This window comes from Tachypleus tridentatus, chromosome 8, assembly GCF_004210375.1.
Source record: "Tachypleus tridentatus isolate NWPU-2018 chromosome 8, ASM421037v1, whole genome shotgun sequence".
NCBI classification, from domain to species: domain Eukaryota; kingdom Metazoa; phylum Arthropoda; class Merostomata; order Xiphosura; family Limulidae; genus Tachypleus; species Tachypleus tridentatus.
The window spans coordinates 71,941,773-71,962,559 of NC_134832.1; the positions used below are offsets into that span (position 1 = coordinate 71,941,773).

Here is a 20,787-nt window from a genome sequence, read left to right on the forward strand (position 1 = left end):
TTGTTTCATTTTTTTAAGTTAGTTTAGAATGTAAAATAGTCAACATGGACCAATAGGTCCCATGTTGTTCCAAAACATTATATGTTATTTCATGTTCAAAAAAGTAACTTTTTCAGCAAGTCACGTAGTTTTATTCAGAGTTATACTTCACAATGGATAATGAGTATGAGAAGCTGAATTAAAAGATTTGTTTAATGACAAAGTATTTTAAATGTATTTAGTTAACAAAGCCCTTTTATATATATAAAAAAAAAGAGTTAATCATAATGAAATTAAGGTAACCTTACTTTTGGCTACTTTAAAACACTATTGCTTCAACTTTGTCTTTACTCCTAGCTAAACAGTGTTACACTCTAGATATCACCAACAGTCCATTGTCAATAAACAGTGTTACACTCTAGATATCACTGACAGTCCATTGTCAGTAAACAGTATTACTCTCTAGATATCACCAACAGTCCATTGTCAGTGAACAGTGTTACACTCCAGATATCACTGACAGTCCATTGTCAGTAAACAGTATTACTCTCTAGATATCACCAGCAGTCCATTGTCAGTGAACAGTGTTTCTCTCTAGATATCACCAACAGTCCATTGTCAGTGAACAGTGTTACTCTCTAGATATCACCAACAGTCCATTGTCAATAAACAGTGTTACACTCCAGATATCACTGACAGTCCATTGTCAGTAAACAGTATTTCTCTCTAGATATCACCAGCAGTCCATTGTCAGTGAACAGTGTTACTCTCTAGATATCACCAACAGTCCATTGTCAGTGAACAGTGTTACACTCTAGATATCACTGACAGTCCATTGTCACTAAACAATGTTACACTCCAGATATCACTGACTGTCCATTGTCAGTAAACAGTGTTACTCTCTAGGTATCACCAATTTGATAATTGTTTAGAAATTTCACAGTTGTACTATATTGAGTGACACATCTAGTAATATAGTTTAATAAAAAGCACTAAACTCGAAAATTCTAGCAAAGGTGAGTAATGTTACAAATATAAAATTATTTATTAATTTAGTAAGTATTTTTTGGTGATAAAACAACTTAATGTACTGAATTAAGGTTAAATTGTTTGAAGTTTAAACACACCAGCACTAAAAGTAGGTTCTTAGATACATAAACTTAGTTTAAAATATTTATTTAGTAGTTGAAAATAAGAAGAATTACCACAAACTATAAGTTGGCTTCCTTTGTATTTATCATGTGAATTTGGATTTTACTTGAATGTGACTGCAAAAGAAATTATCTTACAGTGTTATGAACTGCTCAGAATTATTGTATCATTAGCCAGTTCTGTTTGTATAAATATATATGATGTTTGTTATGTGAGAATGTATTTTAGTTGCACTAAACAGATTTGGTTCATTCAAATGAAGTTGTATATTTCTAAGAATGTTTAAATTTCATTTAACTTTAGTAAACATTAACTTTTTAGGTTTGTATTGTAATTACTAGCTATCCATTTCCTTTCAGACTTTTCATTGAGTGTAGTATTAAAACTTGTATGCAAACTCTTGAAAGTGAAAAATAGTTCATGAAGTAACTTTTCACACACAGTTTAACAATTGATATTTATTTACTTATTGAAGTATATTTTAAGTAATAATATGAGATGGAATTTTGTATATCATCAATTAGGCTTAAGTAGAATAAATTATTTCTATATATGTTAATTTCATAAGAAATACCACTCATTTCAGATTGCTAGTTGAAATCAGAGTAGGTTTTGTGGTTTATTTTGTGATGGCCTTTAGAAAAGGATCGTAACAGTCTTTTAATAATTGCAAGTCACAAATTGACACAAAATTGACATCATTGTATGATCTGTCATGAAGTATCAGATTAATCCCTTGACCATCTATGGAATGCATGCCCCTTCCATTTCATAACGATGCAAGAAAATATTAGAAACTTTGAGTTTAAAGAAAAATTTATTTATAATGTTATAAATACAGTATATGTTTTATTATTGAAAACATAAAATGACTAAACTCATTGAGAAGCTTAGGTATTTGCTTTGTTGAAATAACTGTGTAGTAAAAATTTATATTTTAATTTAGATATTTTTAATACTGGAAGTTTTAAACTGTTAAAAGCAAGGTATGATCTAAACTTGTTATATTTACAGGCTTTCTACAATAAAGACACAGTTCCTTCCTTATCTGACCTGTTCGTGGGCTTCACCAACTACTATTATAGCAGCTGTAAGTTGCCTTGTATGCTAGATTCTTCTTTATTTTTGTGTACATTTGTAACTTGAAAGGCAGGAAGTTTTGCTTTTTTTTTCTTGTATTTATTGCTCTTCAGACTTGCTTGTTAAAACTAATTTTGTCCATTTCATTCACCTTGTGAATAGAAAATAAATACAACATGAATAGATTTATACATTTTAAATTAAATTTCCATATTGGTCTCAGACTAGTTATTTAAAAAAAAATGTTTTTATTTTGTTAGGGCTACGACTGTTGTCCTATGTTATTTCGATGTGATGATCAAGGTCAACTGACATTTGTTGACAAGTTAGACAAGTCTCAAAAGAAAGAGGTGGATGGATTTAGGTAGAATTTTTACTGTCTGTACTGCTAATATATAAGGACTCAAGTATTGATTATGGTTCTACATAGATTACTGTCTTCTGCAGACTAAATGATTCATAGGAATTTCCTCTGATATTCTATAATTGTGCATGTTTCCAACCTTTTCTTGTTATTTGTAATCATTGCTTATTATTGCAATTAGTGAGTTAAAGTTTTATTATTAATTTCAGCTTAAGTTTTGCAACTTATTTGTTTTGGACATGTTCAGCTTTTCACTAATCATATTTGTTATCTTCTTGATTAAATTTATTTCAATTTAAAGATTATCAAATTGTGGCAGATGTAAGTAGTCAATTTTGTACTATATGAAAGCATAGTCCAACAAATACCTCAAGTATTTATAATAGTAATTGAAAATATTGTAATCATATAATCACTTGTCATTTCATTAAAATTGATACATTCTTTTCACTAATTAAACAAAACATGCCCAAAAGTGTAAAACATGACAACAGTGAGGTGGGTTCTAAGCAAAATATTTTTATGATTTTTACAAAAAACAAGCTATCTACTGTTCAATGTGCAGCTTCTTTGTCACTTGTGCACTAATCAGTAGTAGCTCATACTTTGAACTAGCATAGTGAATAATGGTGTGTTAGCTAGTGAGTACAGTGTGTGAGGAATATTCTTTGTGATGTAATAATGTAGAATTTTTAACTTAAATGTATTAAACCCAGAAAAATATTGGTAATGATTTAATGTAATCAAATTAGATTGGAATGGTTTCAATTTACTAATGCTTACAATTTATGATAGTGTAGAAAAACCTGAGTGAATTTGATTCACAAACTTTTCATGTAGTACTTTAAGTCGGTAATATTTTTAAATACATGTTGAGAAAAGCAGTAATGCACTTTCTTCCTATACGGAAATAACTATGGAAATAATGAACAAAATGCAAACATGATGGGATTGTTCCCATCAGTAGTATGAAAATGAACTGTACCAGTGTAGAGTCACATGTTGATAGTTTACACTGTGGTTTGCTGTTAACCCAACCAATCATACAGTCCATGCAAACGTAATACCTCTAATGGTACAGGCAATAATAGTATTGCTCAGCATTATTGTGGTAAATGCATCTGTAACTCCCAGGACAGAAATGCTTCATGATGAAACCAACCTTGTTGGTTAGGAATTCAATATTACTATAAGTGAGCAGAGAAACTTCAGTCCTTAACAAAATGTGGTGGTGTGAGTGTATTACACTATCTTTTGAGAACCAAACTAGTATTGTCTTATATTTAAAAACAAAAACAAAAAAAAAAGCTTTCAAATATGCATCATCAAACCTAAATAACATACAAGTAAAATGTAAAATTAAAACCTAAATACAATGTAACTGTTTGTCTAATTAACTTATTTTTAGGTGAGAAATAATGTAAAATAGCAGGGACAAAGCAGCAACAATGCTAAGAGCAGTTTGAATAATTCATGCCAATTTTAAAGTAATAGTTAAGAGATATTTCAAAAGGTATCTCTTTCCATTGGCTATAATCATCGAGCTCAACTAAATATAATTGAGTTGAGAAATTGTAACTCAATGGTAGAAAATGGGTGTAGCATTTGTAAAGAGTTCAGAGATATTTCTTTTTTCCATGAGCATTTCCTACAGAATTTGAACAAGGAATATGTAAGCAGAGCAATTAACCAAGATTCTTTCTATATACGAAAGGTTAGTGTGAGCCAATAACTGTTCAAGCTACAAAGACATATATTTAGTGAACTTGCATGAGAGAATAAAACAAAACAATAAGAATTTTTATTAAGGTTTTCTTTTTGAAATAAATGAATTAAAACTTAGATCATATAAAACTTGAAATGTAATAAAAATGTTAACAACTGATTTTATTCACAAACGATCATAAAATAGCTTAATTAAGTTCTATATACCTAGGTAAAATATTGTGACGTACAGAAAATGGTCACTAAGAAAGGAGTTAATCCTATCAAGTATTAATGCAAAACTTGCCTATGAAGTTTCAGGTTTAAAATACAAATGTAATATTTTAATTCCTGTTTTACTGAAACAAATTTTAGAATTGATATATTATCCTTATACAACATTTTTAGTGTAATTTAGAATTAAAAATGAACGAATTCCATCATTCATTTCTGTCCAGCTCAAAGGAGTCTCATTTATAAGCAGTACATTTAGGAGTTTTAAAAAATATTTCTACTTACCTTAAATATATGTTTGTATTACAAAGGAACTACCATCCCTTGAAAATTTAATGATTTATGTTCATGTGGTTTTCCTTCTCTGTTATGGTTGTATCACAACAGTCTTTTATTGTCACCCCTTTATGATGTCACACGTGACTTTAATAATTAATATTGCAACTCATCTTTCAAAATAGCTATAGTCAGTGGATGAAAATCACTGGGTAAAAAATATATTATAAATAAACTAAGTGGTGTAGTAATAATTTGTGTTTTAGCTACCCAGAGCTCCAGGAGTGAACAAGGAATTATTATGCAAAGTATACACTACTTTAAAAAAAACTGTAGATCTGAAAATTGCTTTATAAATTTTTGAAATGCTTTCATGTAACTTTAGTTAGATTTAATGAGTATGGTAAGTGATGGCAAGTGATTCAGGATTTAATTCTTTCTTATTGAAAATTATTAAGTTTATTGTAGGTAAACAATACATGCAAATAAAATAACTTATTTATTGAAAAAGTGTATTTAAAAGATAAAATTTTATCTCAACCAAGCATATTATTGGCAAAAATCACAACACTTTGCCTGATAACATTTTGATATATGAGATCTAGATCATCCATAAATCTTTATCAGGTTTTGACTAGTTCTTGTACAACCATTGGTGAAATAAAGTATCAAAAGAAAGATAGTGAGTATAAAAAAGATTGGAACTTCTTTGTTAATAACAAAATAAAAGTAAATTCTGAGGTTAAAGGAAGTATTTGTAATGTTATTTTTTTTTCTTAGTGGTATCTCACAATAAAGGTTTTGAAATTCTCTATCCTAAAATTAACAGTAATATTAGGTACAATTATATTAATTTTTAAAACAGAAGCTAATTTGTTTTTTTTTAAAATTACAAAGTTTCTTTTAATTTGGTTGACTATCTTAGGATAATGTTAAAAGAAATACAAAAGGCTATTGCATTGCACTGTATGTTGTAATAATGTATTGAACCACTTACTTGCAATTACTATTTGGATTTTTTGCATTTCCGTAATTATTTCCTGTATGTGTATATAGTATACCCAATTAAAATTGTTCATAATTTACTTCAGAAAGTCATGTTTTCTAATTTGTTCCTTAAAAATTTAATTTCCATTTACCTAAATGAAGGTCTTTTCTGAAGTATATTATCAAATTTGATGTTAAAATAAGCATTGTTCCCGTGTATAAAATTTCCTTATTTTATCTATTTTTTTCCCAGTGCCATGAGAAAATTCCGGAACATGGATATGCGTGCCATGAAGGATAATAATGTTGGAGACACTCTCTTGGACAGCATCCATCAAAATGCTGTAACACACATGACTGTCTATGCTGGGACCAAGATAGGGATTACAAAATTCTGCACCACTGGTATGGATGGTAAAATGGTCATTTGGGATGTAAAGGTTTGTACTATGATACATTACACATGAATATATAATACTTTTGCATTCTACTGGATAATTTCTTTCTTTCTATAAGAGAAAATAAGTAATTTCAATTAGTTTTTGAAATATTTTTTCTGTAATTATTTCACTCTATGTTTAAAGAATCACAAAACTGTGACATGGATTTATTTTTTCATCATTGTAGTCCGATTTGAAAGAAATTTTTGAAGCACTTATATTATTCATGTGAAAGAAATAACCTTTTTAATGCAAATAAAAATATAACACTTTTTTTCAACTATTCACATCAATTACATGGAAAGTAATGCAAACTTTAATGGAAAGCTATATTTCAAAAACTGCTAATAAGAGAGAATCTAATTTAAGTGCTGGCATGGCTCACAAATTCAACAACCATGTCACTTAATATGCTTCCCTTTCAACTGTCGGGGCATTATTATGTGATAGTCAGTCCCACTGTTACTGGAAAAGAAGTAAACCAAGAGTTGGCAATGGGTGGTGTGACTAGCTGCCTTCCTTCTAGTCTGTCACTTCAAAATTAGAGATGGGTGGTGCAGATAGCCTTCTATTAACCTCACACAAAATTCAACAAAACCCATCTAACTTAAGGATTTTGTTCTTTCAAAATAAAGTTCATAAAGCACATTTATTCCAAGTTGGTATAGTGGCAGTGTAGACACTTTTTTTTGTTAAGCCTGTATCTAGTCTTTCCCTTGCATGTGAGCTCTGTAGGAAAATGATTGAGTGGATGTTTTAAGGTTGAACAGAACAGGAAGCAAAGTAGTGATTGAAATCTAATAGATTTTAGGAGTCATCTTAAAAGATTTTAAATATTGTAAAGAAAATAGCCTTTTTTTTTATATAAACAAGAATAGATAACTCCTGTCATTTTCATTTTACACTTTCTTTAACTTGCATAGTTGTTACTGTCTGATTAAGGTGTAAAAACTAAAATCATGGGAATTAGATATTTTGTCTCTATTTTAATAAAATATAATTTATTTACAGTGTATAAATTATTCAGTCAACATTATAATCATTGAAAAGGTTTGACATTTGGCCAGAGACAGATGAATGAATTAAGGAAGAAAGTTTGATGTATATTTTTAGGAATATCAGATAATAATATAAATTATACCAAAAATTGTCAGGAACAAAAAAAATATTTTCACAGAAAGTGACTTTTTAGTAATTATTCTCTCCCTAACTAATTGTTCAAAAGATTTTGAAAAAATTGCTTGTATGAATTTGGGTTATGAATGTGTATATAAAATAATAATATAGCAACAACTGATACTTTATGGGAATTGAAATTGTAATAAGATCACAGTCATCTACATTGCAAGATAGTAGTAAATAGAACTTGCAGTAATAAATATTTAATCCTTAGTTTAAAATGAATTAATTTTTCAAAATAAATTACAAATTCTGGAGAACCATAATCTACTTACTAGCTAGCATATGGCTCTTAGGTGGGCCCTTAAACACCTATTCCATGGTAGTATTTCTAGTGAATGTAACAAATCAGGTATGTAAATCTTACTTCTATTTTGTTCCTTTTTCTTATCTAGTCATTAGAAGCAGCATTATCTGACTTAAGGATTGTGTGAAACAAAAAGAAAAAGAGGAAGGTGGTCTTACGCAGGGTGAAGACATTTCTCCAAACCCAATCATCGGCACTTCTGCTCGCCCTTCCTTTGGTGCTGCCTTTTGGAAGTTGCTGCAGGTTTCTTGTATATTCAAAAACTAAAATTTATGCTGATTTGATACAGAGACAAAAAATTTAGATGTAAATGTTTAAGTCATTAAAGATTGTTCATAAATCAAGTGAAAAGGACAAAGGAAAGTTGGATTTAAATTTAAAAACTTTAATTATGAATTCTTAAATTGCACAGAATTCAAAGAGGATATCTGTGTTTGGATTTGTATTTAGGGTAGTAAATTGTAAGAAATGTATTGTACCATTGTCAAAACCAATTAGTTGGACAGGCTTCCATTTTTTCACTTGTTCCTTCTGGTTCAAAATTTAGATGTATTTATGTATGTATGTATGGCTATTCAATGAACTCATGTTGGTTAATTCATTCACTTGTGCCTTTGCAATGGTTTAGTCCAAGTTTTTTTGTGTCTTGTAAAATGGAGCATTCCTTAAGTGCCAACTATTTGTTTGTTGTTTTGCATGGATGTTGGAATTTGAAATTTGTGGAAAACTTGATGGCATCATATGTATTTGTTTATTTACAGCACAAATAGTTTTCTCTCCCTTCTTTCTACATATTTACATTCACACTACCTGGAAACTAATGTAAAAGCATATATTCAAGTGGGAAACCAGGTATGGACAGATAAAGCAAGAGATTTTAGGAATAATATAAATCTTTTAGATTTAGCTTCCACGATTGTGTCATCTTTTAAAAATTAGTCCTGAACATGAGCAAAATATGTGTGGACTGTTTTTTATCTAATCATTATGGATAACTGTTCTTACCTTATAACTGGTAATTTTCATATATCACAGCTTCAGATGAGTTCATTTTGAATGTGAAATGCAGTAGAGTACAAAATTTTATTGACATTAATATAAATTGTTACAAGCTGTTATGGCTACTACAAGCTCTTTGAGCAATCATATGGATTTTAAGGTTTGCTGGGTGGGCTGTTAGTATAATTTATTCTTGATCATATAGGGAAGAACCCCATGATAGTACTAAGTTTCACTATTAACTATTCTATTACACAAAACTAAAGTAATGATGTATACTAAAATTATGGTTAGCTTGCATTTCCCCAAATCATTTAAACATACTCAAAATAGCAGCTACTTATAAATTTCATTAGATTGTAAGTTATTCCCAGTTAGAAAACTTTTCATTAGAATATCTCTCTGACAACATCTAAATTACAAAATAAACTTTTATAATTTTCCTTTCTAACCATCATATCAGTATGAGAAAAGCTCAATCACAGAATATAAAATGATAAAACTTAAATCAGCACCTTAATTTCACTGGATAGCTTGTAGCAGATGATTAACAGAACAGTTGTGTACTTAGCTACATCACTTAATACTTCTCCATTATTGGAACTACTTACCTTTTAGCTGTGAGTCAACTTTAACAAAGTAAAATATCATTTTTTACCGAGAATGGTCCAAGATAATGTTTGAAAATTACAGCTGCACAAGAATGGTTAATTGTTTTCAGTGTACACTTTTCAGTTTTATATATATGTAATACCTGATGAAACCCCAGAAGAGGCAGTGTTAAAGAATGCTCCATTTTACAGATGTTTATGCAATTGTCAGTGCTCACCCTAGCTGTTTCATTGAGATTTGCAACTTATTGTTAGCAACATCTTAAATGTGCTTGATGAAGTAGCTGTTTACTTGAAAGCCAAGTTCACCACTAATGCAGAAAAATGGGGGGGAAAATCATAAAGTAAAAACTTATGAAAAATCAAAGCATATTAAAGTTCAAATGAATAAACATGATTGAAAGTTATTTTTGATGTTTATAGAAGTTAAAATAGTGTAATTTGTCTGTCAGTTTAAACTGATAGAAATCTTTAACACATGATTATTGTCAGTGGTAGTAGTAAAACAATCTAATTCAGTTTCATTTGCTTCAGTTTTACAACTGAATATTTAGGTGTGAAGTACAGATATTCAGAATAAGAGTGGACGAATGAATAAAATTCTTTTCAATAGCTTACTTTATGGGAATGTGTTTTACATCACCTTGTTCATTGTTCAAAACAATAGCTGTGATAGACTTTTCCAAAAATTATTCAACTTGAAGGTTATAATCATACATCATGATATCATAGTAATTAAGTAACAAGAAAGTGTACTTGTCCACAGTAGTGTTTCTTCATTCCCATTTCTTGTACTACTTACAATTCTGACCAACATTATCGACTATTACATTTAATGTTTGATACCAACTGGAGTAGAGCTGCAAGAAAGAAATTGCTTGGCTTGGTTTACTGCATACACTCTTTAACAGCTTAAGCCTAACACTGTGAAAAACCTAGTTTTAGTATTTTGAATGCACTGTAATACAGCTACAAAAGAAAAAAAAAAGTGTGGTTTGTTATTTCCACTTTCAAACACTAATTAAAATCTTTGTTAATATGAGGGCTACTTGTAAGCCTATCAACCTGTTATAAGTGTTATATGAATTACTAATTAATTTTAGGGAATAATTTAGTTGTTCAAAATCCTAATTTACAGCAGTAAATTAAAAGATCTGTCTTAATAAAGGTCCTTAACTATTTCTTAGGTCAGGATAGTATACACAGCATGTTCTTAGGATCTGTCTTTCACTATATCTTATTCTTTAATAAAAGTAGTAAAGTGTACTAATACATAAACAAAAAAGCTGACAAAGGAATGGCTTTACAAAATAGAGAACTTGCATTAACATTGTTTATAATGTAAATTCCTTCTAAAATACAAGGGCTCTAGGTAACAAACTTGCAAATCAAATAAATTTTGATTAATTCCAGATGTGTGTAGATCTCTCTCTTTTTTTAAATATAATGAGGAAGTAGTTGCATTTTTTTATATTTTGAATACTATAAGGAGCTTCATCTAAGTAGTGGTAACATAAACCTTTATCAGTGTGGGAGGATCCAGAAATAATGACTGTAGAATCTTGGAAAGAGGTAGAAATGCAAGCTGCTCTTTGGATAGTCTGATAACAACTCAACCCCTTCCTGGATTTATATTACTAATCCTAAAGAAGCTTGACATATCCAAGATTCATCATTTCTCACCACCATCTTTTCAGTGGCTTTTGCCTTTCTACTTTAAAAGATAAATACACACCTTCCTGAGATTACATTAAATAAATTGAAGTGTTCAGGGGCAAAATAAGTGTATGTGAAAGATTCATCACATATTTTTTTAAAACCACAAAAGATGAAACTGAATATTTATTTGTTAATATATGTAAGTGTTTCCATTTAATCACAAAGTATCTGACTAACACTAACCCTCCTACATGTATTTTAACAGCTTTCATTTACAGTCTTTTTGGTTTTTTTTTCTGTAATTTCAAAATACAATTTACAAAATTCAATTATGTATTGCCTGCAAGCATTAACTTTTCTGCCATTTTTGACAGGTACGAACTCAGAAAAACTGAAACATGCCCTGTAAATTCTTTACTAGGAGTTTTGGGCTTCAATTCAACTTCAATAGATAACATTCCATTTTTATTAAGTTCTTTTGTCCGACAAATGAATTCAAAGAGTGGTTTCTCTGGTTTTTGGGAGCTTTTGCTAATGATGTTTTCTGATATATATTCTTCTATTTCAAGAGGATCATTAGGTTTCTTGGGATCAAAGCCAGCCTTGTACTTTTTCCTTCCTGACCAAGTACGATAAAACACTTTAGAGAATATTTTCAAAAGGGTCCTAGAACCAGTTGAATGCTTATCACTTGAAGTTGAGGGTTGGGACTCAGAAGTAACTCCAGAACTAGATTGTATTTCTTCTGGATTATCGTCAGCTTCTTTGTCACTATCTTCTTCATCCCAGTCTTTATCTGTATCATGGTTAACTTGTAAACCAAAAATCAGTTCCTCAAACTGGTCCCACTCTGTTGGATTTTCAGGATCATAGAGTATATTTTTATCTTCTTTCGGTACACTGTTTTCTGTTTCCTTATCTAATTCTTTCTCTTGGTTTACACATAATCGTTTGGAGGAAGTCTCTTCACTTTCAGGACTCAATTGTTTTCTTTTTCCTTGATTATTTGATAGTTCAACACCCTTCTGTGCACACTCATCGTCTTTCTTTTTCATCCAACGTCGTCTCATGTAGTCACGAACCTTGCATTCAAACATCATTCCACGTTGGAGGATTTCTAAGATAATGTAAGATGTTTTGTACATCCACAATTTTTCCATGTTCCACTCTGAAACATTTTGGGACAGTAAACCAAAACAGAAATTCAAGAACTGAGTCTGGAATTCAATTATGAACTTTTCAGCAACAACTTTAGTTTCAGGAATTAAGTCTTGCTTTTGCTCTGGTACAGGAGGCTTTGGTTGTGCATGCAGGTGTTTCTTGGGATCCAAAAGTGCCAGAATTCCCCAGGATTTGGGAGCACCTTTACACTCGCCAGTATAGCAGGGGGAGTTACACAACAGTTGTGCCTTATGAAAACTAGCCAAAAGTGACTCTAAAGCATTATCTGAAACTGATGCTGTAATATTGCAGTTCAAGTCGAAGGAATCTTGAATTGATAGTGGAGTTATCTACATTGAAAAATGAACACAAAAAACAATACTGTTACTTTTTTGTACATTTAATTAAACATCACAAAAAGTGCAAAATAAAGGACTAGAAATTTTTCTTAACATATATAACAAAATCATTATGTGCACAAATTTAACCATTAAAACTTTAATAAGTTTATTACCTTAAAACAGACAAATGAAGGAATAAAAAATATAACCTTAATATTTTCATATACTTGCTGTATGTTGGGTAGTTTAATTTATATACCCACAAATGTAATTACAGAGAGCTTTAGATAAATCTACCTTCCTAACTTGTGCTTTTGTTAAGGAGTTCTCATCAAAATAAATATCATTTGGTTCATGATAGAAAAGGCATTCTTTTATGATTAGATGAGAACTGCACTGGGTAGCAGCTAATACAAGTTGAGAGAGCTTAATATGTTCCAACAACAGTAAACACACAGTGTCCATCACTAAAATTTTGTCCAGGGGTACTAGCCTCTATTGCATGTTTCACTGCCTTTTACTTTCTCAACCATTAGGATAACAAAATATTGAAAGTCCTCATATTTAAATTCAATAGAAAAAAACTCATAAGGAACAATTAAAATCAAATTTCTAAAACATATTTGTACTTAATGTAAGGGATGTTAAAGTCAACAGCTTAACTGCTTTTTAAAAGCAAAGTTCTACTGGTACAAAGCCCCCATAACAGTAATTTGTTTAACACAAACAACTATGGTTTCTTGTTTTTAAGAAGAAAAAAAATTGACATGTTCTGCCCATGACTATGCAACTTGCATGCTAGTTTTAAAAGAGAATTTATGTGAAGGGTTTAGAAAAATAACCTAAAGTATTAAATAAAATACAAGCTTTACTATCCTGAGTTAGATCTTTTTTTAAAAAGCAGAGAAGCAATGCTATAAAATACAATATCTACAATAATATGGCTGCACATGTTCTTAGATACCACTACTTTTGAGTGTCATTGGTTTTCCAAGTCTAGATGATGGTCATATATAAAACTATGTCATCTTTTAAAAATTAGTTTCTTAGACTGTGAAACAAACACAATATTCAGCTTGACATTTAAAGAAGTTACATTTTAGGCACCAATGTTTATCATACATATTATTCAAAAGTCTTGCCTTCTGCTATGTTTTTCACTGTAAAAAGTCTTGCATCATTCTACAAAAAATTTCAACAGATTATTAATACTTGGTGATTCTTTAAACTTATGAACACTAATCAAACAGTATCAGTCTTTCCATTTAGCTTATCTAGACAAATGGTTCATATTTTTATTAACCTGTTAGAGAAACAAGTCAATGTTTTTTATAAAATGAGGGCTACATTCAATAAATGACAAATAACATACAGCACCACTGAATACTGTGGTTAACCTTTTATTGCTCCAATGTTCATCATTCTCATTTGAAGAAATTATTATTCATAATATCAATTAATGCTTAACCTTCTCCCTATAAGTAAAAGTGTGGAAATCACGACTTTTTATGTTCAAAACTCAAACTATTATGAATGTGTATGAATTACCTTAGCATCAAAGTGTAATTATTATATGACCTAAGTTCTTAAACACCCTCAATGTGTGAACTATGACATTTGTTCTTTAGGTCTTCTTCTCTGACTTATTTACCACCTTTCTGAAATGTATGGAATTTAACTAAATCACTCATTATAATATACATATTACTTACTAAGTCACTCTAATTTTTATAGTCTCCAATTTTATTTGTTTAAGGAGTCATAACATAAAAAATCAGACTTGGTTCCCACAAATTGCCAGTTGTGTTCTGGGTCTTATACGATATTATGTATAATCAGTTTTAGCTTATCTAAGTCATGTATTACATTATCTTGTTTTCTGTATTGTTTCTTATGTCTCCAGTTTGAAAGTTTCTCTCACAGTACTCAGATTAACAAGTTTGAGACAGAGATTTAAAGGCTCTCATGCCATAGACAGAAAGTCGAGTAGATTGTGATAGTTATAGAACATTGTTTGCATTGTGCAAGTTACTATTCTGTATTCTTAGGTGCATTATTTACAATGAATAAAATTATTTAGTGTACCTAGTAGCATTAGTAAGAAAACATAGGCAACTGACAGCAAAAAATAAAAGTTAAAGGTAAGTACTATATTCCTTATTTTTCATGTATATTTTTTATTTATTGGTATGAAAACAATTAAAATGCAAAAATTAAATACTTGTTAGCTAACATATCCAAAAATAACAATACTTCACAAGATATGCTAGAGAGCACTTCATACATTATATCATTCAACATGAACTACAGTAAACTATATGCTTGCAACTTTTGACATGGGTCAAAGTGCAACAACAAAATTTAAGTATAAACAGATGTATACCGTTCCAAGCTTTTAGTCATTTAGGATAAACAACTATAGTTTTCTGTTACAATTTGCAGAAAGAAAAAAAAATGTTTTTGCATTTTTTTCTATGATAGTTATGAAACTGGTCGAACTGACTGAATACATATGAGAATCAAGGTAGAGAAAGTAACAGATAAATGAAAAAGTTTAATATTTACTTAGGAAATTTTAGAAATTACACATCAAAATTTGACAATTTTCAGAGGCCAAAGTACATTTAATGTTTAGAAATCAATTACCTGTCAGAACAGTCAACACTGACTTCATTCTTTGTATACAAAAGACTTGTAATGTTTCCTGAAGATATGCATAAGATATTAAAAGTTATAATATGGAAACTGACAGCTCTTTTGAGGTCACAAGGTCATTGTAATCCACTAAACCCATTGCTTGGAGGGTAAATCTAGTTGATCATAACAGTGAATGAAATGTACACAATCAACAGCTTTATATCTTTAAATGGGCCAGCTTCTACTACACTACTAATGTATAATACATAATATCAATTGAACAACTAGTCCATTATATGCTTCAAACATAAAAAAAAATCTAAATACCTTCTAAACCTATAAAAGGCAAAAATAAAAACACACTAATTGGACTAAGAAACTGCAAAATTAATTTGTTAGTGATGAATTCATATTAACTAACCTTTTAATTCATCTAAACGTTTATTACAAATTGAGACATATCCAACTAACTACACAATAATTCATTGTATGTATTTCTTAATGACAATTATTTAATTCAACTCACCCTGAAGTGAGCCAAATATGGAAATGTATGGAAAAATTCTTGTTTTTTTATAACTTGGCCAAACCTTGGACATATTACCCACTGTCTGAAGTTAAAGGAACTGTAGAAGCTAAAAAAGTCCTTCAGTAGTTCATCTGAAATAACAGTGACTGGCTTGTACATGTTCAGGTTGATTAATGCACAGAAAGAAATACATGAAAAATTGCCTCACAGTTTTTATTATGGGAAAATCTAGACCTATCTTACAGTACAGCAACTTCTAAATTACACTTACTGGAACAAAATTATCCAGTTAATGAGTAACTCAATATCTAGGAGATATACTGCATAAATTCAATATAATTCCCCTTTCATAAAAAATCATATTTTTAACTTACTATCCCTGATTCAAGTAATATACTTGAAGGTTATATTTTGAGAGAAAAAACAACAACTTTGAATGCAAAACAAAAAGTAATTTTCGTAAAATATAAAAATACACTTGAATCTGATATAAAGAAATTGCCTAATTCAATTTGTGCTTCTTTGCTGTTTAAATGACATAATTCTATGCAGGAGCAAAATGTACTTACCAAAAATACATCCATGCCAAGTAGGGATAGACGACACAGTAAAATGGTCAACCCAACTACAAATTATCTAATGGTTAATTCTCTTTGCTTAATATACATTTCAAAATAGCTTAATTGTATTTCTCCAGCTCCAAAGATCTTCAGAAGTATGTATGAATAGTGAATAAAAAACATTTATTTCTACCATAACAGAATGCATCCTCTTTAAACAAAAATCATTGTTGATACAAACCAAATAAAGCATAGTACTGCACATTATAATATTCCATAAACAAGCTTACATGCCAGTAAAGAACACTGAATCTGTGCTTGCTATTAATTAATAAAGATAAACATATAGAGTAAGACAAGTTATACTGTGGTGCTAATTTCTTAAGTGCTTAGAATAAAGTTTACCATCAAAGCTAAATTTATCTTTGAAATATAAAAAGTTATTCTATAATGTTTAGGTTAATAAGGTGAACATCATGCATTGTAATAGATCTTTTGTTCTACACTAATAATGATTAAAACATCAATACCATGATTAGTATATAAAAAAAAAAAAAAAGAAGATGATGACGATTTACAGGAACTTCCAGAAGTTACATATTATATTCAAATTAGAAAAATGCCAGGCCTGGACTTTTGAAAAAGGAATTTTATACTTATAACTCAACAATATAATGTTAACACAAAACATCAAAAAAAAATACATAATTTCGTAAATTATCGTTAACTCAATACAAATACAACTGACAAAACATCTAATGAAATTAGTTACAAAGTGACAAACATCTTGGCACCAACCATATTAGTCATTTTGTTTTGTCATAAGAATTATTTAAAAATTAATTTTAATGAGGAGTGAGGTGGCATCATACATAAACACAAGAGACTACTAAGTGACAGGGGAAAGGTAGTAAAATAAAACAATAATAATTAACAGAACAGGATACCACATACAGTTTTAAATTGAATTACTTCATGCACAAGTTCCAACTTTCCTATATACTATACTTTATTGTCCAAACCCTCCCTCACAATAATCACATTTAGTTTAGCAAAAGTCCTTATCCTGATTCACAAACAAGAACAAAAGTTGTATACATATTTCTCCTGCAACACCAACACCATTAGAGGCTTCAATTCACTATCTACTCACACAGAGAAGACTAATCATAGATAATTTATTATTACATTAGTATGCTTGCTGAGTACTTAGTAAAAGCCCAAGAGCTTTTTATTAACTAACCTAACAAGTAATTAAAATCAAGGTCCAAATATGCAAATTTTATTGCTTTACTGGTTTTAAAATGGGACCCATGGAAAGATTAATAAATTTATAAAATTCTAAACTGTTAGTATTGTACAAGTAATGAAATCTTTTATATATTTGAAGTGTATAAGCGACTTTAAAGTTATAACAGTAAAATGACAAAAATTCAAAATACATACAAATTTAAAAAATTATGTATGCAATTACTGCACAAGTCAGGAAACTAATTACTTTTATTCACAATTATAACATTAAAATTGCAATTTTCTGGAAATCAAGTTTTAAATTTGTATTGAAATAGCAAAGATATTGTATACAAACATTAAATTCCATAACACAGTCTAATTATCAGAATTATTTTGCCAAGTAATAAGAAAATAAAGGGTCACATCATAAAATAATATGAAATAAATGCAAATACATTTTATAAATTCCAACTTGCATACAATCAGCATAATGGGAATCAATATCTACCTGCAGGCAGTAAGTTTGCTGAAGGGCAAATCTTTGATGGATCATCACAAAATGTGCTATCAATGCCGTCCACTTCCCGCACTTCATCTACAAAAGGTTGAATGCAACCCCACAAGGTGAGAAACATAACTGATTTGTACTAACACCATAAAAAGATTACAGCAATGTTACTTTCTGTGTGCAAATTTCCATACAAATAACAGCAATAAAACTAGTAATAAACTGTCATTTATACTGTGGGTTATTTATTTATGTTTACTTTGTTAAAAGTATGGTTCTGATTACAGGATGAGCAAGCAAGAAACATTTTGTTCTTAATTGTCTTCTAGATGCAGAAATAGTCATCTTTGCATTAAGTGATACCAGCTATAACTTATATTACGTTGTTACAAAAATATTACATAAAGGTCTCTCTGCACAGTCCTCCCTAATCCACAATCCAGCACCCACAATCACCAACTCATGGATTAACTACCAACTGATCAAAGAGTAGAATTTGACCATTACTCTTATATTGCACTCATGTCCCAATGCATGGAGCACATATTACGTAATCTAAAAAAAGGTATTGCAGTGAAGGCTAATACATGTAATGAAATTGATAAGAACTAACTTACTTTGAAACATTTTTACCTATAACTTCATCCCATATAAAATCACAGTATACTTAAGCATTTTTAAACATTTTTTTATTCAACTGAAAATAGCATTACACATGGCTACTACTTTTCTTCTTAGGTAAATAAGTAAAACTGACTTTAGATCAAGAACTAACCACAAATAGAAAGTTCTTATGTACTAGAAACTGAAAAACTAAAAAAGATTAAACTCTAGTACTGAAGAATTAAAATGTATCACAGAGAATATTTTTTGTACATAAATAATATTCATTATCTTTATGCTTCACTGAATATTGTATTAGATCAATAAATATTAAAATTGCTAATTATTACTTTACATGTCATAAAACAATAATGAGCAAAGACAATTTCTACTATAAAAAGTTTGTAATGAATCATTTCACTGAGATGAACTCTTCACATGTTTCATTAATCAATATTATTATTCATGGTTTTTAAAAGGTTTTACAAAATTATTCATTTTTAAAACTTACTGAATGTGTGTTTTAAATAATGATGGTTGTACTCATCATTTTCATAATCTATTTGTCTTTTACATTCAGAGTGACTGGAGAGGTAATCAAAAACAACAAAAGTGTCACCACCATTAGTAATAAATAAAGGCTTCATGTTTTTAACAACCAGCTGTTGCTTTTTTTCCCCCACCAAGTGTGTATATGTGTGTAAATATCACACTCATTTCTTCCTTCATTACAAGTCATCTGATAAATAGTATTATATAGTATTTTCAACATCAGAATTAACATTTACATTTTAGTTACATGTACCTGCTAACTGCCTCAATTCCAAAACTGTTGGTACAACAGGAGGGTTACGAGTCTGTAAAAAGAAGATCACCAACCAGATGAAAGCATAGTAACTAAGATTATCTCCAGTACCAACTAATTCAGACATTTTGCTCCAGTAAAGGAGTGTCATGGTCAAAGACTGTACTCGTGGATCCAGGTCACAGTAAAGAGCCAAGAGACGGCTGTTTTGGACATCTAAGCTGCACAGAAAGGAAGAGTTTTTTTTACAAACGTTAATGAGTTGTAATTCTTTACAAATTCAAGTTTTGAATTTCCTGCTTGGCAAGTAAAGATCAAATTTATTGTTTTTATGAATAAAGATTCTGTTTATTTGTACAATTGTGTATTTGTACATCCTTTCTGTCAATGTTCAAAATTATCCTCTTTATAAAATTTCCAAAACCTATGTTTTGCAGATACTTGGTATTTCTCTGTCATATATTGATGTACTTGAGTACCACAAATCACCATAATTAGTATGAATACTTACCTTGCACTACAAGAAAGGTCACAGTTTAAACCAAGGCCAAAGTGTAAGAAATGAACAATAGAGTGATGTTTGCTAGGTATAAAAATCACATTTCTACATCGTGGAATATTTCTAATCACTTGAACAATGAACTTCATCATCAAATCTTTAGGCAGGTCAAGCAATGCTCCAAGGGGGACTAGACCATCTCTGATTTCATATATTGAGGGTATATCATCATCATCCATTGTTATAGGCATACATGGAAAAAACTCCTAGATGAAAAAAAAACCCAGAAAATTATAGAAAGTTATATCTACATTTAAACTGTAACATAGTAAAACTTACAATGTATCAGCTGGCAACATATCCTTATCTAAAAGTTCTGTACTACATGATAGTTTAATTTTTTCAACTCATGAAAACAGTTTTAAACACCTAAAATCATAAATCCAAGCTATGAGAATATAATCTGGAGACTAAACATTTTACTTCTTGAGTTCCCATAAATGCAGCATGATCAGTGTCTTACTTAATATCTGAAGGTGTACAGGTGTGACATAATTCTTAACCAACTAAATATCTCAAGTTTTTAGAGCTATAAGTAAAAGAATTCTATACTTTAACTTTACAATACATAGTTTGGCAAGTGAAATATTAACAACGTAAAATAGAATATCCAACAAAAGTTACGTTTTTTTCTTTTATAGAAGATTCTTCCTCTTTTTCCATCTAAGTATGTCTCGAGCAATTATAATTATAATGTGTAAGCTAGAATAGCTAGCTTCTAAAACTTATTATTCAATTTTGTCACTGTTTTGATCCATTCATTTTCCATAATTGCAAACAGATAATAATAACTTTACATGTATATGTTCTAACTCAATATACTTGTTTTAAACAAAAAACAGGCAGGGATAGACTACTTTAGTGCCATAAATTGCCAGCA

General features: G+C 29.8%; 2 protein-coding genes across 5 annotated transcripts in view; one reads left to right on the top strand and one right to left on the bottom strand.

Annotated features, from left to right (window-relative positions):
• Positions 1-10,724, top strand: part of LOC143222644 (actin-related protein 2/3 complex subunit 1A-like) — a 67,618-nt gene extending 56,894 nt beyond the window's left edge. For both annotated transcript variants that reach the window (XM_076449403.1, XM_076449404.1), the window contains exons 9-12: positions 2,146-2,221; positions 2,472-2,575; positions 6,030-6,216; positions 7,791-10,724. In XM_076449403.1, coding sequence (XP_076305518.1) covers positions 2,146-2,221; positions 2,472-2,575; positions 6,030-6,216; positions 7,791-7,829 — 406 coding nt within the window. In that variant the 3' untranslated portion in view covers positions 7,830-10,724. The remainder of the gene's footprint in view (positions 1-2,145; positions 2,222-2,471; positions 2,576-6,029; positions 6,217-7,790) is intronic.
• Positions 10,725-11,251: 527 nt separating this feature from the next.
• Positions 11,252-20,787, bottom strand: part of LOC143222643 (speckle targeted PIP5K1A-regulated poly(A) polymerase-like) — a 42,645-nt gene continuing 33,109 nt past the window's right edge. For all 3 annotated transcript variants that reach the window (XM_076449400.1, XM_076449399.1, XM_076449401.1), the window contains 5 exons: positions 19,860-20,113; positions 19,349-19,569; positions 17,941-18,027; positions 15,637-15,770; positions 11,252-12,482 (listed from right to left, as the gene is read on the bottom strand). In XM_076449400.1, the coding sequence (XP_076305515.1) occupies positions 11,301-12,482; positions 15,637-15,770; positions 17,941-18,027; positions 19,349-19,569; positions 19,860-20,113 (1,878 nt within the window). In that variant the 3' untranslated portion in view covers positions 11,252-11,300. The remainder of the gene's footprint in view (positions 12,483-15,636; positions 15,771-17,940; positions 18,028-19,348; positions 19,570-19,859; positions 20,114-20,787) is intronic.